The 18,112-nt window shown below is 48.5% G+C and overlaps 1 protein-coding gene across 2 annotated transcripts; it reads right to left on the bottom strand.

Moving 5' to 3' along the window:
* Positions 1–366: 366 nt before the first annotated feature.
* Positions 367–14,527, bottom strand: htatip2 (HIV-1 Tat interactive protein 2). 2 transcript variants are annotated; one of them, XM_078415506.1, is made up of 6 exons: positions 14,412–14,527; positions 12,149–12,338; positions 9,039–9,146; positions 5,018–5,155; positions 3,273–3,334; positions 367–845 (listed from the first exon to the last, which is right to left on the bottom strand). In XM_078415506.1, the coding sequence occupies exons 1-6, from the start codon at positions 14,435–14,437 to the stop codon at positions 620–622; spliced, it is 750 nt and encodes a 249-aa protein (XP_078271632.1). In that variant the 5' UTR covers positions 14,438–14,527; the 3' UTR covers positions 367–619. The 2 variants fall into 2 exon arrangements, with proteins under 2 accessions (XP_078271632.1, XP_078271634.1); XM_078415508.1 differs by lacking the exon at positions 14,412–14,527 and adding an exon at positions 13,092–13,208.
* Positions 14,528–18,112: the final 3,585 nt, after the last annotated feature.

Genomic DNA, 18,112 nt, shown 5'->3' on the forward strand with positions numbered 1-18,112 from the left:
AGGAAATAGGATGAGCAAACCACCAGTCTCATACAACGGATAACGTGATCAGCTCTTCCAGAGCAATGCAGTACGGTCCACCGCTGATTTTCCGGCAACTGGTGGTCCAGCCCGCCCTTTAATCCGGACAAACCCCCCCCCCCTGGAAGTCCCCCTGAAAATGTGTCCCCTAGGCCGGGTGAGGCGGCCGATCTCGGCCTCATCGGGACTTCCGCGGCCGATCGGCGGGTGGAATTTGCCCCCCTGCGGCCGGGGCTCCGGAACTCCGGCCCGGCAGATCCGTTACGCCAGCTGAATTTCCGAGGCCAACTTTGCAGGGCAGGTAAATCACTCGCCACTCTTTCCCCAACCCCCCACCCCCCCACCTCTCAAAGGCCGTGACCTCCGTTGGCCCGGCAAAACGGATAATCCAGAAAGGGTCTGGAACCAAGGGTGCCGGAAATTCAGCGGTGGACCTCCAGACAAAAAAAGGGATGTAAGCAGCATCCCAGCAAAGCCTCTTCACCACTAACAGAAGAACCCTGAGGAAGCCGAAGCAAGGAAGTAAATAACTCAGATTAGAGGGGTGAATCAATCATATGTATGGCTAAAGCATCTTCCAATATAAACCCAAACATTGTTACTTCTCTTTAGTTTCCCCGAGATCACCCAATTCATGTATATCCTTATTGTGAAACAAGTCCACTTTCTTTTCCAATGGGAGGACAACGTTGTTCAGCATGGCCTTGGCCACCACCGTCACTGGGATGGTAATGGCGGTGGGGAACATGTACGCCACAGGCGCAAGGACCTTTCTTGCTATCCATTCTATCGGTCTCGATTCCTGTCTGTCGCACATCAACATTCTAGTTTTGAACAGATAATTGGAAAAAAGATAGATTAGAAACTATTTTTTTCCTCTATTCCACATTTCCTTGATCTGCATTCCCTTTGGCCTGTTTTCACACCTTACACTTCCTTATCTATGTACCTCCCACTCCCCTCACATCATTCTGAAGAAGGGTCTCGACCCGAAACGTCACCCATTCCTTCTCTCCAGAGATGCCGCCTGTCCCGTTTTATGTCTATCTTCGAAACCAGCATCTGCAGTTCCTTAGGCTTAGGTCCCACCAGAAAGATTAGGGGCACAGATATCTAGCCTGATTCTCTCGTGCGGTAGTGAAGGAGAACTGTGATTCAGGTACACGTCTTCCCCTCTGTTGTCAGGCTTCTCAAAGGTCTTTACATTATCTAGGATGGTATGAATGGGGAGGGGAGAGAAAATTCATAGGTTCTAGGAGCATAATTAGGCCATTCAGCCCATCAAGTCTTCTCCGCCATTCAATCATGGCTGATCTATTTTTCCTTCTCAACGCCATTCTCCTGCCTTCTCCCCATAACCCCTGGCACCCGTACTAATCAAGAACCTATCAATCTCCGCTGTAAAAATATTCATTGACCTGGCCTCCACAGCCGTCTGTGGCAATGAATTCCAGAGATTCACCACCCTCTGACTAAAGAAATTCCTCCTCGTCTCCTTTCTAAAGGTACATCCTTTTATGTTGAGGCCGTGGCCTCTGGTCCTAGACTCTCCCACCAGTGGAAACATCCTCTTCACATTCACTCGATCCAGGCCTTTCACTATTCGGTAAGATTCAACAAGGTCCCGCCCCTCATCCTCCTGAAAGGCATGAGCTGAGTAAGAGGGAACCAGATCCATGTTTGGGACGATGAGGGAGCAAGTTGAATGAAATTTATTTAAAAGCCACTGAGTGGCAGTGTTTTTTAAGGTGATGTGAGTTGTTGTGATGTGATAAACATAACAGGGCTGAAGAGATCAAAATGGCAATTTTATACAAAGCGTGTATCAGATTTATGTCTGTTTAGGGTGGGACAGTGGTTCACCTCATGCCTCTCAGTGCAAGAGGTCTGTGGGGTGTTTGCACGTTCTCACTGTGACTTTGTGGTTTCCCCCTCACATGCCAAAGATGTGCAGGTTTGGAGGTTAGTTGGCCTCTGTAAATTGCCTTAATGTGTAAGGAGTAGGATAACTTAGAACTTGGGTGAATGGGTCATGATCGATGGTCAGCATGGACTCAGTGGGCCGAAGGGCCTGATTCAATGGTCTCTCTCTAAACTCAACTAAACACAATATGAGAATATTAAAATGAGTAGAAACTCCATTCACAATTATGAAGTGGACTTTAAAAATGCAGTGCAATCAGAAAGAGGGCACCCATCTGCTGGGGTCAATCGTTTATTTGGTGAAAATTCGGAGATGAAACTCAGACTATCTTTAATCAGAGTGCACTGGACTTTATCTTGCACTAAATATTATTTCCTTTATCCTGTATCTGTACACTGTGGACAGCTCGATCGTAATCATGTACAGCATAAGGCCTGTTTCCGCGCTGTATATATATGATATGATATGATATGATAATCTTTCTGCTGACTGGTTAGCACGCAACAAAAGTTTTTCACTGTAACTCTGTACACGACAATAATTTAGTATAGTTTAGATTAGAAGGATGAGGGTGGATCTTATTGAAAAATATAAGATAATTAGGGGATTGGACACATTAGAGGCAGGAAACATGTTCCCAATGTTGGGGGAGTCCAGAACAAGGGGCCACAGTTTAAGAATAAGGGGTAGGCCATTTAGAACGGAGATGAGGAAGAACTTTTTCAGTCAGAGAGTGGTGAAGGTGTGGAATTCTCTGCCTCAGAAGGCAGTGGAGGCCAGTTCGTTGGATGCTTTCAAGAGAGAGCTGGATAGAGCTCTTAAGGATAGCGGAGTGAGGGGGTATGGGGAGAAGGCAGGAACGGGGTACTGATTGAGAGTGATCAGCCATGATCGCATTGAATGGCGGTGCTGGCTCGAAGGGCTGAATGGCCTACTCCTGCACCTATTGTCTATTGTCTATTAGAGATACAGCGTGGAAACAGGCCCTTCGGCCCACCAAGTCCTCGCTGACCAGCGATCCCAGCACACTAACACTATTCTACACACGCTTTATGCTAAGCCATTTAACTACAAATCTGTACATCTTCGGAGTGTGGGAGGAAAGTGGAGCAGCCGGAGAAAACCCACGCAGGTCATGGGGAGAACGTACAAACTCCGTACAGACAGCACCATTAGTCAGGATCGAACCAGAGTCTCTGACGCTGTGAGGCAGCAACTCTACCACTGCGCAACCATGCCGCTCAACCAAATAAACTAAACTAAGCTAAATGTTTGAAACAACAGGAAGCAAACAAATGTATAGATCATTTTAAGGAAATGTTCTTACGCAGGTCGAAAGATGCTGTATCGGTAAAAGTTCAGTTCTTCAATTGCAGCTTCCACTTGGCCCTAATTGGAAGTTAATTTTTAATAGACTACATCAGAGGTGCTATTCGCTTGAATAAAAAATACAATCACAATTTATCCTATTTGTAAATTTCAATGAAAAAGGAGAAAAAGTAAAAATTTAAAACAAACTCAGTAGAAAAATGGTCTCGACACAAATCGTCACCTAGTCCTTTTCTCCACAGATGCTGTCTGAGTTACTCCAGCTTTTTGTGTCTAAACGTGGTAGATAGTTGTCAGGTAAAATACAAATAAAGACATACAAAATTAAGGAAGTCCAGCTGAGATTACGTGGGCCTTGGAAGGGACTTCAATGTGCGCCATTTTGGTCTCCACACTTGTTGAAGTTTGAGTTCCATACAACTGTATCCAACTATCTACAAATTCAAGCGTAGAACTCAAAATGCTTGAGTAACTCAGCGGGTCAGGCAGCATCGCTGGGGAACACGGAAAGGTGACGTTTCGGGTCGGGAACTAGTAACCCAGACAAACATAATTTATTGAGATCCTCAGCATGCTGTTATATGGTTCAAATAGTAATGGGCCACATCGTTATATGTCAGGGCCTCATCAATAATAATAACTTTATTTATGTAGTACTTTTCATCCAATTGAATGCAGCCCAAAGTGGTTTCCACAAAAACAAACACATGTCTAAACAAAATTACAATTTAAAACAGTAAAGACATGGGCTGTTAATAGCATATAAAGTACAGATTTATATAAAAATGTAAAATGTAAAACTGAGAGTGTAAAAAGACAAACAAACAAAAATCAGTTAAAAGCTTGATTAAAAAGATATGTTTTTAGCTGCCGTTTAAAGCTGTCAACTGAGTGGGCGTCTCTCATAGGCCTGGGTCGGGTATTCCACAGCTTGGGGGCGGAGTTGAAAATGGCTGCTTTACCAATGTTTCTATTGCTGAGGCGTTGAGTGGCTAACAGGCTGGCATCAGCAGCCCTGAGCGCTCGAGTAGGGGCATACGGAAGAAGGGATTCTGTAAGATATGCTCTTTGGTCGAATGATCAATACCCCAGAGCAAAGTCACCAAATCGCTGACAATAGACAATAGACAATAGGTGCAGGAGTAGGCCATTCGTCCCTTCGAGCCAGCACCACCATTCAATGTGATCATGGCTGATCATTCTCAATCAGATAACTTTTGTTGTAGGGGAAAGAATAGCGAGGGCTAATAACTAGTAAACGGGGCTGTGGATTGTGCGAATGTGGTGGCAGGGAACCACAGACAAAGCCTAAAAGTGGAGACATGGAACGCAGCAGTGACGACACCCTAGTTTCAGGAACTTCATTTATGTTATAGCTTGCACCCATCGTTGTAACAAAAAATTGGATCTATTGTCAACTAAATTAGACGTGGATAATCATTTTATTCTGTAATCAAGACCTAATTTGTTACCTAATTAATTATTTCTGTAACCTCCATTCTGTAATCAAGACCTAGCTTTACTGTTAATCAAATTTCGGTGTAATCTTCTCAGCTGAGAACGTAAAACCTATACCAAAGTCGCGCTCAGGAGATCAGCTTTGACTGGTTTTCCTGGTGAGCACCAGTTTTAATACATCACCGTTACGTCCAACACCAACTCCGCATGGCTTTTCCATTTGCTCCCACCACTTTGAACCCCATGCCAATTGCAAAATTAATAGCAGATCCGGCATGTTCCAACCTTTATTTTTGGATATAGCATCGAACTCGTCTTATCTGCTCCTTTTGAAGATTGCAAGAGAAAATGAGTGCATCCTCCAGCTTTCGAGAGTTGGGCTGACTTTAGTACGTAATCATAGTCCACACGAATAAAACCCTCCTGTAACACAAGAAAAATAATGACCGTCTGGCAGTACAACAGCTAGACCACTCGAGGCAAGGCCAACCTGATATTGTATCGGTGAAGAAGGCTGTCGACCCAAAACGTCACCCATTCCTTCTCTCCAGAGATGTTGCCTGTCCCGCTGAGTTACTCCAGCATTTTGTGTCTACCTTTGATTTAAACCAGCATCTGCAGTTCTTTCCTACACATTATACCAGGGAGGTGTACGAGGGACCACAGAGTGCAAGGACTACTTAAAATTACAGCAAATGAGAGAGAGGAGGTCAGTGCGCAAATTAAGTTTTTGGACCAAAATATTTTAATGGAACAACTGGAAGGTTTATGCAGGATGGAAGATCAGAAAGATGACTTGCGGAATAGTTATGTCTGGGGGAGATAGTCGCAAAAATCACATTTTCAGTGGGCAAAAGTGTTTTGTTTAGTTTTAGTTTATTATTGTCATGTATACCAAGATACAATGAATAGCTTTTTTGTTGCATGCTATCCAGTCAGGGAAAAGACTATACATTATTGCAACCACAGTGTCCACACCAAAGGATTTCAAGTCATAAGGAATAGGAGTAAAAATAGGCCTTTCGGCCCATCAAGTCTACTCCGCCATTCAATCATGGCTGATCTATCTCCCCATCCTAACCCCATTCTCCTGCCTTCGCCCCATAACCTCTGAAACCTGTATTAATCAACATAGATAGATTAATCTATCTATCTCTGCCTATTTCCTGAGATATTGCAACCTCTTTCAGTCATTCAAAAAGGTGGTTGAAAAATTGGTGATAGAAAACAGGAGATACATTTTGGGCAATACAGTGGCAAAGCAGCAGCTGCCTGACCCGCTGAGTTACTCCAGGACTTTGTGTCTACCTTCAATTTAAACCAACATCTGCAGTTCTTTCCTACGCGCAGCAGTAGAGTTGCTGCCTTACAGCGCCAGAGACCCCGGCTCGATCTTGACTACATGTGTTATCTGTACGGAGTTTGTACGTTCTCCCTGTGACCGCATGGGTTTTCTTCGGGTTTCGGGTTTCCTCCAACGTTCCAAAGACGTACAGGTTTGTAGGTTAATTGGCTTCAGTAAAATTATTCCTAGTGTACGTGGGATAGTGTTAATTTGCAGGGATCGCTGGTTGAAGCAAACTCAGTGGGACGAAGGGCCTGTTTCTGCACGCTATCTCTAAAGTCTAAAGAATAAAAATAATTGTTGCCATATATCTGTAAACTATAAATAATCAAATCCCAAACAGTTTTTGAAAATAATACAACTAGACTGTTTTTAAATAGTTACCTGCCGCAGTAACTTTAGCTGCCAATTTGAAACTTCTGAACGATATTTGACGCCACATGGATTTCAGTTGAATTGATCTCAGCTCTGCACAATCCATTCCCCCTGCACCATCACACCCCTCCACTGGCTCATATGCCTACAGCTTATTTGAAAGGCTGGAGACAAACACATCCACATGCAACCGAACAACGCTAAGCCTCAAAAGTGTTTGAAAATACAAGTCAATTATTCGATACCCCCGACGCCTGAATTAAACAACGCTTGATTTTGCTGCCCTGGGTTCTTGGTCAATGTTCTAAAGCAGCGCGCAGTTGACAGAGAGCCACAATGGTAACCTGATGAAATCTGAACTGACACAAATACTATGAGCTCACTTTAAATCCAATTACGCAGCTACGCCACATCAATACCGGCCCAGGCAATAGATGCTAGCGTCCCTTATTCAGACGGACTGCAAACAAGCGGCAGCTCCTTGCCTCAGAGACAAGGACCCAAGCCACCATCGCTAACACCCACGCTAAGCCATCAAACCCTCTCAATAGCTTTCACTTGACAAGTTGCCTTGCTGCTTTTTTTTATGAATCCGCCCCAAACAAAGCAAAATATTGTCTTATTAGAAGCCGATAGAATTAACGGCAAAATTTTGAAAACGCAGAAAAGCCAGCGTTGGGTTCCCTAGGTGACCGAAAAGAAAACTACTTCACAGTGGAGCATTTCAATGAAGAGAATCAGTCAAGTAAAATTGAGACATGCACATTCACACCCTCACCATCAAAAGAACATTCTTAAACCTCGAGTTAAAAAAAAATTAAGCTTTAGGCTTCAGGTCACGAATATCAGAAAATTAAAACAAATTAAATTGAGACGGAAAGTGTAGGAAATGGATATTTAATGTCCATGGAATCAAATTTCAGAGGCAGAATAACAAGCTGTCAATACCATCCAGTCAGATTAGCTCTTCTGATCAGGGATGACTTTCGAGGCAGAGAATCTTTAAATCATAGTGCAGTGGAAGACAGAACAAGGTTATTTGGTCCATCTAGTCCGTGCTGGCTCTCTTGAAGAGCAATAATCATGGGTTTGGAAAAACTCAGCGACTTCCTTGAAACTAATTGGAGTCTAAATGGTAAAATGGATGCACTGAGCTGTTACCCTGAGGTACGTAGCTGAGAGAATGATTTTGAACACGAGGCTTCCTTAAAGAAAAAATTCTCAAGGAACTCAGTCCAAAGCTTGGATGGCTTTTAGGAAAAGCCAGCCAGGTGTGAAGGAGGAGAAATGCAAGACATGTGAGTGGAGTGAGAGACGGCTCACATGAAGAATAACAGTGATAGACATAAAATGCTGGAGTAACTCAGAGGGACAGACAGCATCTCTTGCTAGAAGGAATGGGTGAAGTTTCGGGTCAACACCCTTCGTCAGACTGGGGAATGGGTGACGTCCTGCTGAGTTACTCCAGCATTTCGTGTCGATCGTCAGTGTAAACCAGCATCTGCAGTTCCTTCCCACACAAGAATAACAGTGAGACAGGCAGATGACACCAAAGAGTTGCTCCTGTGCTATGAAGGCCAAATCTGAAGTGCCACATACCACTGAGCCATAACGTCTAGGGAGATTATAGATTTAATCCCTGGGTAATTGCTCAGAGAACAATCTTCATCAGCCTGTCCATTTATCCCTTTAGGACTCAGATGCAGCCAGTAGCTTCAAACTCTGGCATGGTGGCGTTAACTAAAATGCTTCGTGGCAAGCAAATCCCAGGCTTAAAAAAACTTCAATCAACTAATTCCTTCAAGTGTATTTTGCAGATTTGTATTTCCTTTTTAACTCTATATCCTATTAAATAAATTGTAAGCTTTAAACCAGTGAAAATCCTCTTAATTTGAGCATTACACTGCCTCGGAATTAACACAAGCCAACGAGCAGTTTGGACTACAGCACTTATTTCTTTTGCACTGTACATGAGAACAGGAACTCCACATTATAGTTCGAATATGACATTATCTAACGATTAAAGATCACGGTATTTAAAAGAGCCAGTGGGTGAAGGATAGATGAAGCCAAAGCAATCCTAACCTGCAGAGGATAACAAATAGAATACAGCAGGGGTCTGCCCAGAGTTATGTGACTGATTCTATTAACTGACAGAGGTGCTGCCTCACAGTGCCAGAGACAAGTTCGATCCTGACCTCGGGCTCTGTCTGTGTGGAGTTTGCACATTCTCCCTGTGGCCATGCGGGTTTCCTCCCACATGCCAGAGACGCGAGGGTTTGTAAGTTAAATGGCTTCTGAAAAAATTGCCTCCAACGTTTAGGGAGTTGGTGAGGAAGTGGGAACTGCGTGAACGGGGGATCGATGGTTGGGGTGAACCGAGGGGCCTGTTTCCGTGCTGTATCTCTAAACTAAAACTAACTCTGGAATTCCTTGTGTTGGATGGGATGCTGTGATCTGCAAGAGCAGCAATTATCTGCTTAATATACAAGACTTTAATTGCTCTATTATTTTCAAAACAAGTTTTCAACGTTATATCAGCATCAGCTAACATTGTAAACTTCCAATAATAATACTTCTCTTTACCACGCCAGCTTTGCCCTTGGTTGTTCCCAAGCAGCAGAATCCAACATCGTGTCCTTGGAAGGCAGATGCATGGTCATCCAGTTTTTCAAAATCAACAATTTCTTGGATCTGTTCAAAGAAAATAAAATAGTAATGACTTTCGGGGCAGAGAATCTTTGAATTGCAGTGCAGTGGAACAGAGAACCAAGCAGGACATTTTTCACACAAGAAATTCTAACAGACATTTTTAAGGCATAAACAGCACATTAAAACATCAAACTTTGATTCCAAATTATTCCCGACATAACATAACATAACATAACATAACAACACTTTATTGTCACTCGGCACAACACCGAGCGAAATTTCAGCAGTCACACAAAATACAGCAAAAAGAAAAGAACACAGGACACCCGACCCCAACACAAACATCCATCACAGTGACTCCAAACACCCCCTCACTGTGATGGAGGCAACAAAACTTCCCCTCTCTTCCCCCCGCACCCACGGACAGGCAGCTCGACCCCTACCGAGGCAAACGACACGCACAGCCCCCGCAAGGGGATGGAAGGCCCCCCGGCCGAGCCGCCCCGGGCACCGAAACGTCCCGCGGCCACACCGGGCGATGTTAAGTCCAGCGGCCAAGCCGCACCGGGCACTGAAACGTCCCGCGGCCAAGCCGCACCGGGCACTGAAACGTCCCGCGGCCGAGCCGCACCGGGCACTGAAACGTCCCGCGGCCACACCGGGCACTGAAACGTCCCGCGGCCACACCGGGCGATGTTAAGTCCAGCGGCCAAGCCGCACCGGGCACTGAAACGTCCCGCGGCCACACCGGGCGATGTTAAGTCCAGCGGCCAAGCCGTACCGGGCACTGAAACGTCCCGCGGCCACACCGGGCGATGTTAAGTCCAGCGGCCAAGCCGCACCGGGCACTGAAACGTCCCGCGGCCACACCGGGCGATGTTAAGTCCAGCGGCCAAGCCGCACCGGGCACTGAAACGTCCCGCGGCCACACCGGGCGATGTTAAGTCCAGCGGCCAAGCCGCACCGGGCACTGAAACGTCCCGCGGCCGCACCGGGCGATGTTAAGTCCAGCGGCCGAGCCGCACCGGGCACTGAAACGTCCCGCGGCCGAGCTGCGCCGGCAATGTTAAGGCCCGCAGCCGAGCCGCACCGGGCACTGAAACGTCCCGCAGCCGAGCTGCGCCGGCAATGTTAAGGCCCGCAGCCCAGCCGCACCGGGCACTGAAACGTCCCGCAGCCGAGCTGCGCCGGCAATGTTAAGGCCCGCAGCCGAGCCGCGCCCCGGGGAAGAGACCTAATAAAATAAAGGTTTCCCCCCGCCCCACCCCCCCACCCCACCCCACACCCCCACCACACACCCCCACCACACATACACAGCCAAAAACAGAAACAAAAACCATCCCAACACCGACACAAACAAAAAAAAAGAAAAAAAGACAACAGACTGCCAGAGAGCCGCAGCCGTTAGGCGCAGCCAACTCCTCCCATCAGGAGTAATAACGAGAAACACTTCTATGGTTTTTGGTGATGTCAAAGCCGTCTTCAGTAAAAAAGCATTGCCAGGAGGTCTCTTCGAAATGTGTTCTTGAAGGAATGCAGAATTTTCTGTATGCATTCCTCTCACAGCTGTCTTTGCACATCTTTTTCTTTACTGCCTGCACCCAAATCCTAATTAAGGTAGATAATAGCTGGTTATCGACTTATTTAATTTTATCACTCAAGACTTTGAAATGTTGCCACCTGATCTTTGCCCTCCTGGTTTGGGTTGGGCTTTGAATGAAAACAGTGACTCAGCTGTTCAGTGCCTTGTTCCTGCCAAATAACAAGAGCCTGCTAATGACAGCACAAGAACAATCCAATAGATTGCAATTTCCCAGCACATTTCAGTGCTGGAGTAACTCAGCGAGTCATGCAACATCTCTAGTGAACGTAGAAGAACAGTCCCGACCCAAAACGTCACTGATCCATGTTCTCTGGGGATGATACCAGACCCGCTGAGTTACTCCAGCACTTTGTATCCTTTTGTGTATTAACCAGCATCTGCAGTTCTTTCGTTTCTATAAAACTATTTGTTAGCATGCATCAAGAGCCTTTCACTGTACCTCGGTACATATGATAATAAACTAAACTAAACTAAAACTAAACAACTTACTTTTTATAAAGATGAATATCAATGTACATATTTTCTTCAAAGCTCGAGTAAAATACAAATTGTGTTAATTTTCAAACTGTTCCCAACACACCTTACACTTTTTTCTTACTTTTATATACTTTTGCACTGAATGATCAGCCATGATTACATTGAATGGCGGTGCTGGCTCGAAGGGCCGAATGGCCTACTCCTGCATCTATTGTCTATTGAACTAGTATTACAGTTATTCATTCATTTAATTTTTTATTATATTTATCCGTGTGTATTGCATTTACAGGTCTGTTAAGCCGCTGCAAGGAAGCATTTCATTGTTCTTTTGTCGGTAAATATAACAATTTGGAGTGGCACTCCGGCGCAGCGTTAAGCATTGCTGTCTTACAGCACAAGAGATCCAGGTTTGATCCTGACTATGGGTGCTGTCTGCACGGATTTTTGAACCATCTCCCCGTGACCACTTGTGTTATCTCCCAGTGCTGCAATTTCCTCCCACACACCAAAGAGGTACAGGTTTGTAGGTTAATTGGCGTCTGTAAAATGTCCCTAGTGTGTAGGATGGTGCTTGTGTACTGGTGATCGTTGGTTAACGTAGACTCGGTGGGCCGAAGGGACTGTTTCCATGCTGTGCCTCTGAAGTCTAAAGTTAGTTTACCTTAATTTTAACATAGCTAATTCTCTATTTTGGCTGGAACCATTGCTTAATTTCCCATCTGAAGAAGTTTCTCAAAGCAAAGAAGTTGCAAAGGAAGTTAGACAATAGACAATAGACAATAGGTGCAGGAGGAGGCCATTCGGCCCTGCGAGCCAGCACCGCCATTCAATGTGATCATGGCTGATCATTCTCAATCAGTACCCCGTTCCTGCCTTCTCCCCATACCCCCTGACTCTGCTATCCTTAAGAGCTCTATCTAGTTCTTGTACCCTCCTGTGCCATTATAACATCATTGAAACCTACCACATCTTCATACATTGCGTTCTCAAAGGTTAGCTTCCTTCGGCCGATCAGGGTGACTTTGGAGAAGAGTCGACTTTTCAAAACTTCCTTCAGCAACACTTTTCCCGTCTCCCCTGTAGCTCCAAGAATGAAGCAAGATTTATTGAGAGTTCTGTACATTTCGCGGAGCTTGAAAATATCCTGAGACATTCTGCATTGAAACAAAAATAATGAAAGGTGAACATTAATTCTCAGCAATTATAAAAATACATTTTTAAAATGAGAGTCATGTAGGAACAGCATGGAACAAGCCTTTCGGCCCAACTTGTCCATGCTAACAAAGTTGCCTACCTGATCCTCCCATTTGCCTGCGTTTGGCCCCTATCCCTCCAAAGTGAAGATAGACACAAAAAGCTGGAGTAACTCAGCCGGTCAGACAGCATCTCTGGAGAAAAGGAATAGGTGACGTTTCGGTTCGGGACCCTTCTTCAGACTGACCTCCTGACCAGAAACATCACCCATCCTTTTTCTCCAGAGATGCTGCCTGACCTGCTGAGCTTCTCCAGCAATTTGTGCCTATCTGCATTTTTCCTTTTTATTTTAGGTTTCCAGCTTCTGTTGCATTTTGCTTTTGCAAAAGTTCTGTTTTAATATAAAGCAGAGCCCAGGTTGAAGAGCTAATGGACTCAGCTACATTGTGGAATCTCCTGCAATAAACCTGTTCGGGGCAACACCTTGCACAACAGAATAGACAAAATGGCTGCAAATGAACAGTTTGATTTCCACCCAACCTACAAGAAGATAAATTAAACTCCCTCACTGCTCCGTGAAAGATGAAAGATATTGGTGCTAAACAAAGAAAGCGGAAGGCCTATTTTGAAAGAATACTATGCATATGCATATGGAACTTGCTGTAACAGGCTTTTCTTTGGCCCTTGGGATGGGAGGGAACTTTTTTCCAAACCTTGTTTTGTAATCTCCGAGCTGGCCCTCGAGACCAGCACAAGATCAACAGGTTCTGCTACAGGTACAGCAAGTGGTTTGTGAGGCACAGGAGGTAGTGCACTCTGTCCTCCATTCAACCAGGGCTTCTGCACAACTCCCGATGAAGGAATTCGAGATTTTCAGCACCTTCCTGAAAGCTTATTCTTCATTGTCGCCATTCCCCTGCCAGGTGTTACCATGACATTTTCAGGACATCATATTTCAAGCTTTGAGAACTAGGGCAGCACAGTAGCCCAGCCAGTAAAGCAGCTTGCCTCACAACGCCAGTCACTCGGGTTCGATCCTGACCTCGGGTGCTTTCTGTGCACTCGAATGTGGAAATTCTGTGGAATTTGCACATTTTCCCTGTCACTCTGTGGATTTCCTTCAAGTGCCCCAGTTTCCTCGCACATCTCAAGGACATGCGGGTTTGTAGGTTATTTGGACTCTGTGAAATTGTCCCCAGTGTGTAGGAAGTGGCCGAGGAAATGGGATGACATAGAACTAGTGTGAAGGGATGATCGATGGTCGGTGTGGACTTGGTGGGCCGGAGGGCCTGCTTCCATGGTGTATCTCAAAAGTGAACTAAACCTTTAAACCGACTAAATACATCCAACAATATCACTCGCCTCCCCACTCCACTCACAGAACCCCACTTCTGCCTCCTACTCCCCCTGCTCTCTACCCTGGCCCACTCTCCTCTCCCCTCCCCTCCCACACCTCCTCCCCTCCTCACACTTTTCCTACCAATCCACACCCACCCCACTCCTTTCCCTCGCAATCCACTCCCATACTTCTCCCTCTCCCCATCCGCCTCCACACTCCCCTCCACACCCTCCCTCTACCCTCACCTTTCCCCATTCAATCACTCTCCCTCCCTCCACCCTTTCCTCACTCACTCCCCCTCCCACTCCAGTCCCTTCCACTCCTCCTCCCCTCTCCACACTTTCCATACCATCCCACCCACCCTCCCTCAACCCCCTCGCCTTCCTCAATCACTCGCTCAACCCCCTCCCCTCACTCCCTCAACCCCCTCCCCTCACTCCCTCAACCCCCTCCCCTCTCACACTCACCCCCCTCCCCTGCCTCAACCCCCTCCCCTCCCTCACTCACCCCCCTCCACTCTCTCAAACCCCTCCCATTCCTCACTCCCTTCCTCAACCCCCTCCCTCACTCCCTCAACCCCCTCCCTCACTCACTCCACTCCTTCCTCCTGCCCCTCTCCACACTCACCCCCCTCAACACCCAAACCTCACTCACCCTCCACTCTACTGCCCCCCTCCCTCCCCCCTTCCCTCACCTGCGGTCGGGTTCTGCCACGTCCATCCGATGCCACAGGTAGGCGAGGCCGGTGCCCAGGAGGCCGAGCAGCAGCAGCAACAACGGCGCCGCGACCCGCCCCTTCCCCCCCGCGCCCTCACTCCCCGCCACTCCCCCCTCACTCCCCGCCACTCCCCCCTCACTCCCCGCCACTCCCCCCTCACTCCCCGCCACTCCCCCCTCACTCCCCGCCACTCCCCCTCTCCCCTCACTCACTCCCCCCTCACTCCCCGCCACTCCCCCCTCACTCCCCGCCACTCCCCCTCTCCCCTCACTCACTCCCCCTCTCCCCTCACTCCCCGCCACTCCCCCCTCACTCCCCGCCACTCCCCCCTCACTCCCCGCCACTCCCCCCTCACTCCCCGCCACTCCCCCCTCACTCCCCGCCACTCCCTCACTCTCCCCTCACTCTCCCCTCACTCACTCCCCCTCTCCCCTCACTACCCCCTCCCCCCTCACTCCCTCTCACCCCCCCCTCACTCCCCCTCTCCCCTCACTCCCCCTCCCCCCTCACTCCCTCTCACCCCCCCCTCACTCCCCCTCCCCCCTCACTCCCCGCCACTCACTCCTCTCTCCCCCTCTCCCCTCACTCCCCCTCTCCCCTCACTCCCCCTCTCCCCTCACTCCCCCTCCCCCCTCACTCCCCCTCTCCCCTCACTCCCCCTCCCCCCTCACTCCCCGCCACTCACTCCTCTCTCCCCTCACTCCCCCTCTCCCCCTCTCCCCTCACTCCCCCTCTCCCCTCACTCCCCCTCTCCCCCTCCCCCCTCACTCCCCCTCTCTCCCCCTCCCCCCTCTCTCCCCCTCCCCCCTCTCTCTCCCCTCACTCACTCCCCCTCCCCCCTCACTCCCCCTCTCCCCTCACTCCCCCTCTCCCCTCACTCCCCCTCCCCCCTCACTCCCCCTCACTCCCCCTCCCCCCTCACTCCCCCTCACTCCCCCTCACTCCCCCTCCCCCCTCACTCCCCCTCACTCCCCCTCTCTCCCCCTCCCCCCTCACTCCCCCTCTCCCTTCACTCCCCCTCTCCCCTCACTCCCCCCCTCCCCCCTCTCTCCCCCCTCCCCCCTCTCTCTCCCCTCACTCACTCCCCCCTCACTCCCCCTCTCCCCTCACTCCCCCTCTCCCCTCACTCCCCCTCCCCCCTCACTCCCCCTCCCCCCTCACTCCCCCTCACTCCCCCTCACCCCTCACTCCCCCTCTCCCCTCACTCCCCCTCTCTCCCTCACTCACTCCCCCCTCCCCTCACTCCCCTCTCCCCTCACTTCCCCCTCCTCTCACTCCCCCCTCTACACTCACTCCCCGTGTCGCCTCTCTCCCTCTCCTCCCTCACTCCCCGTGTTGCCACTCCCCTTCTCCTCACTCCCGGCGGCGGCGCCGCTGCTGCCCCCTACGCTGGAGGACTGGCGGCCCGCAACTGCAGGGCTCATTCATTCACTCCCTCCCACCCTCCTCCCTTCCCTCCCTCCCACCCTCCTCCCTTCCCTCCCTCCCACCCTCCTCCCTTCCCTCCTTCACACTCTCACTCTTACATTCCCTCCTTCTCTCACTCACTCCCACCCTCCTCCTTCCTTCGCACTCTCTTACATTCCCTCCCTCCTTCTCACACTCACTCCCTTCCCTCCCTCACTCCTCTCATCCCCCTCTCCTTCCCTCTCACACTCACTCCTTCACTCACTCTCATACACCCCTCACCCACTCACTCCCTCCCTCCCCCTCACTCCTTCCCTCTCTCACGCCCGCTCCCTCCCTCCTGAACACGCTCACTCATTCACTATCACACACACTCACACCCTCAGCAAGCTCCTCAAAACTGTACATCCAAGATCCACAGGGGTCTAGTCTAAGACAAGAGAGTAGAGAGGGGCAAGTTTGTTTAGTGTGATGGGTGCCTGGATCACACTACCAGGGTGGTGGTGGTGGAGGCAGATACAATTGTGGCATTGAAGTTGCTTTTAGATATTCAGGGAGTGGAGGGATATGGATCAAGTACAGGTAGAGGAGATTAGTTTGACTTTGCATCATATTTGGGATAGACATTGTGGGCCAAAAAGATTGTCCCAGTGCATTAGTTTAGTGTAGAGGTACAATGTGGAATCATGCCCTTCGGCCCATCGAGTCCATGCTGGCCAGCAATCCCCACACATTAACACTATCCTCCATGCCCACATTAGGGACAATTTTACCAAGCCAAATAAACCTACAAACTAGTATGTCTTTGGAGTGAGGAGGAAACTCAGCGAAGAAAACCCAGAGAAAACCAATGAAGGTCACAGTGAGAACGCATAAACTCCGTACAGACAGCGCCTATGGTCAGGATCGAACCCGGGTCTCTGGCGCTGTGAGGCAGCAACTCTACCGCTGCGCCACCTTGCCGCCCACTATTCCTGTACTATTGCATGTTCCATGTTCTCAAACATCTTATTCACTGCCGATCAACCACCAGGGAACTTGCCCTCCATGATCTCTTTACTCCTTTGCACGTTTCTTTAGTTTTGTTCCATGTTCTGAGGACAAACAGATTATCTTGTCATTCCCTTCATCTGTCTCCAGAGGGCAGGCTAGGCTACCCACTGGACAAACAGAACCAGCGGCTTTTGACATCTGCAAATCTCCAAAATAGTCTTGACAGTATCCAAGCAGGAAACAAACTAGTGTGAGGCCGGGGAAATCTTCGCTGGTAAATGGTAGAACTAATGCTGGTGTAAAGTAAGAATTAATTTATCCTTTTTTTTCACAAAATGCTGGAGTAACTCAGCAGGTCAGCCAGCATCTCAGGAGAGAAGGAATGGGTGACGTTTCGGGTCTAGACCCTTCTTCAGTAAATTAATGTAGGAAAATAACTGCAACTGTAGGAGAATAACTTCAGTCTGAAGAAGGGTCTCGTCCCGAAACGTCACCCATTCCTTCTCTCCTGAGATGCTGCCTGAGTTACTCCAGCATTTTGTGAAATAAATACCTTCGATTTGTACCAGCATCTGCAGTTATTTTCCTACATTAATTTATCCTTGGTAAGACAGCACAGTGGTGCAGTGGTAGAGTTGCTGCCTCACAGCGCTAGAGACCCGGGTTCGATCCTGACTGCGGGTGCTGTCTGTACGGAGTTTGTACGTTCTTCCCATGATCTGCGTGGGTTTTCTCCGGGTGCTCCGATTTCCCCAATGATAGCTCTAGATATAGTTCCTTGTTAACATTTTGATTTACACCCTCTTCTCGCTGGTGTGCCTGATTATTTAAGGAGTATTTAAGGAGGATTTTGGCCAAATGCAGTCAAATGCGACTTGTTTAAATGGGGGCATCTTGGTCGGCAAGGACGTGTTAGGCCGAAGGGCCCGTTTCCTTGCTGTATGACTCCATGATTCACTTGACTGAGCAGACTGGGTCACAGTTAAGATCCTCATTCTGACGGCTACATGCCAATAGTGCAGTGCTCCCTCAACACCACACTGGAGCTTGAAACCTGATTTTTATTTCAGTGGTCAGGACTTTAGTTTAGACTTTAGAGATACAGGCCCTTTGGCCCACCAAGTCCGCGCCGACCAGCGATCACACTAGCACTATCCTACACACTAGGGACAATTTACAATTTTACCAAAGCCAATTAAACGACACACCTGCACGTCTTTGGAGAGTGGGAGGAAACCGGAGCACCCGGAGAAAACCTACATGGTCACAGGGAGAAC

This window comes from Rhinoraja longicauda, chromosome 18 (genome assembly GCF_053455715.1).
Source record: "Rhinoraja longicauda isolate Sanriku21f chromosome 18, sRhiLon1.1, whole genome shotgun sequence".
Taxonomy (NCBI): Eukaryota; Metazoa; Chordata; class Chondrichthyes; order Rajiformes; family Arhynchobatidae; genus Rhinoraja; species Rhinoraja longicauda.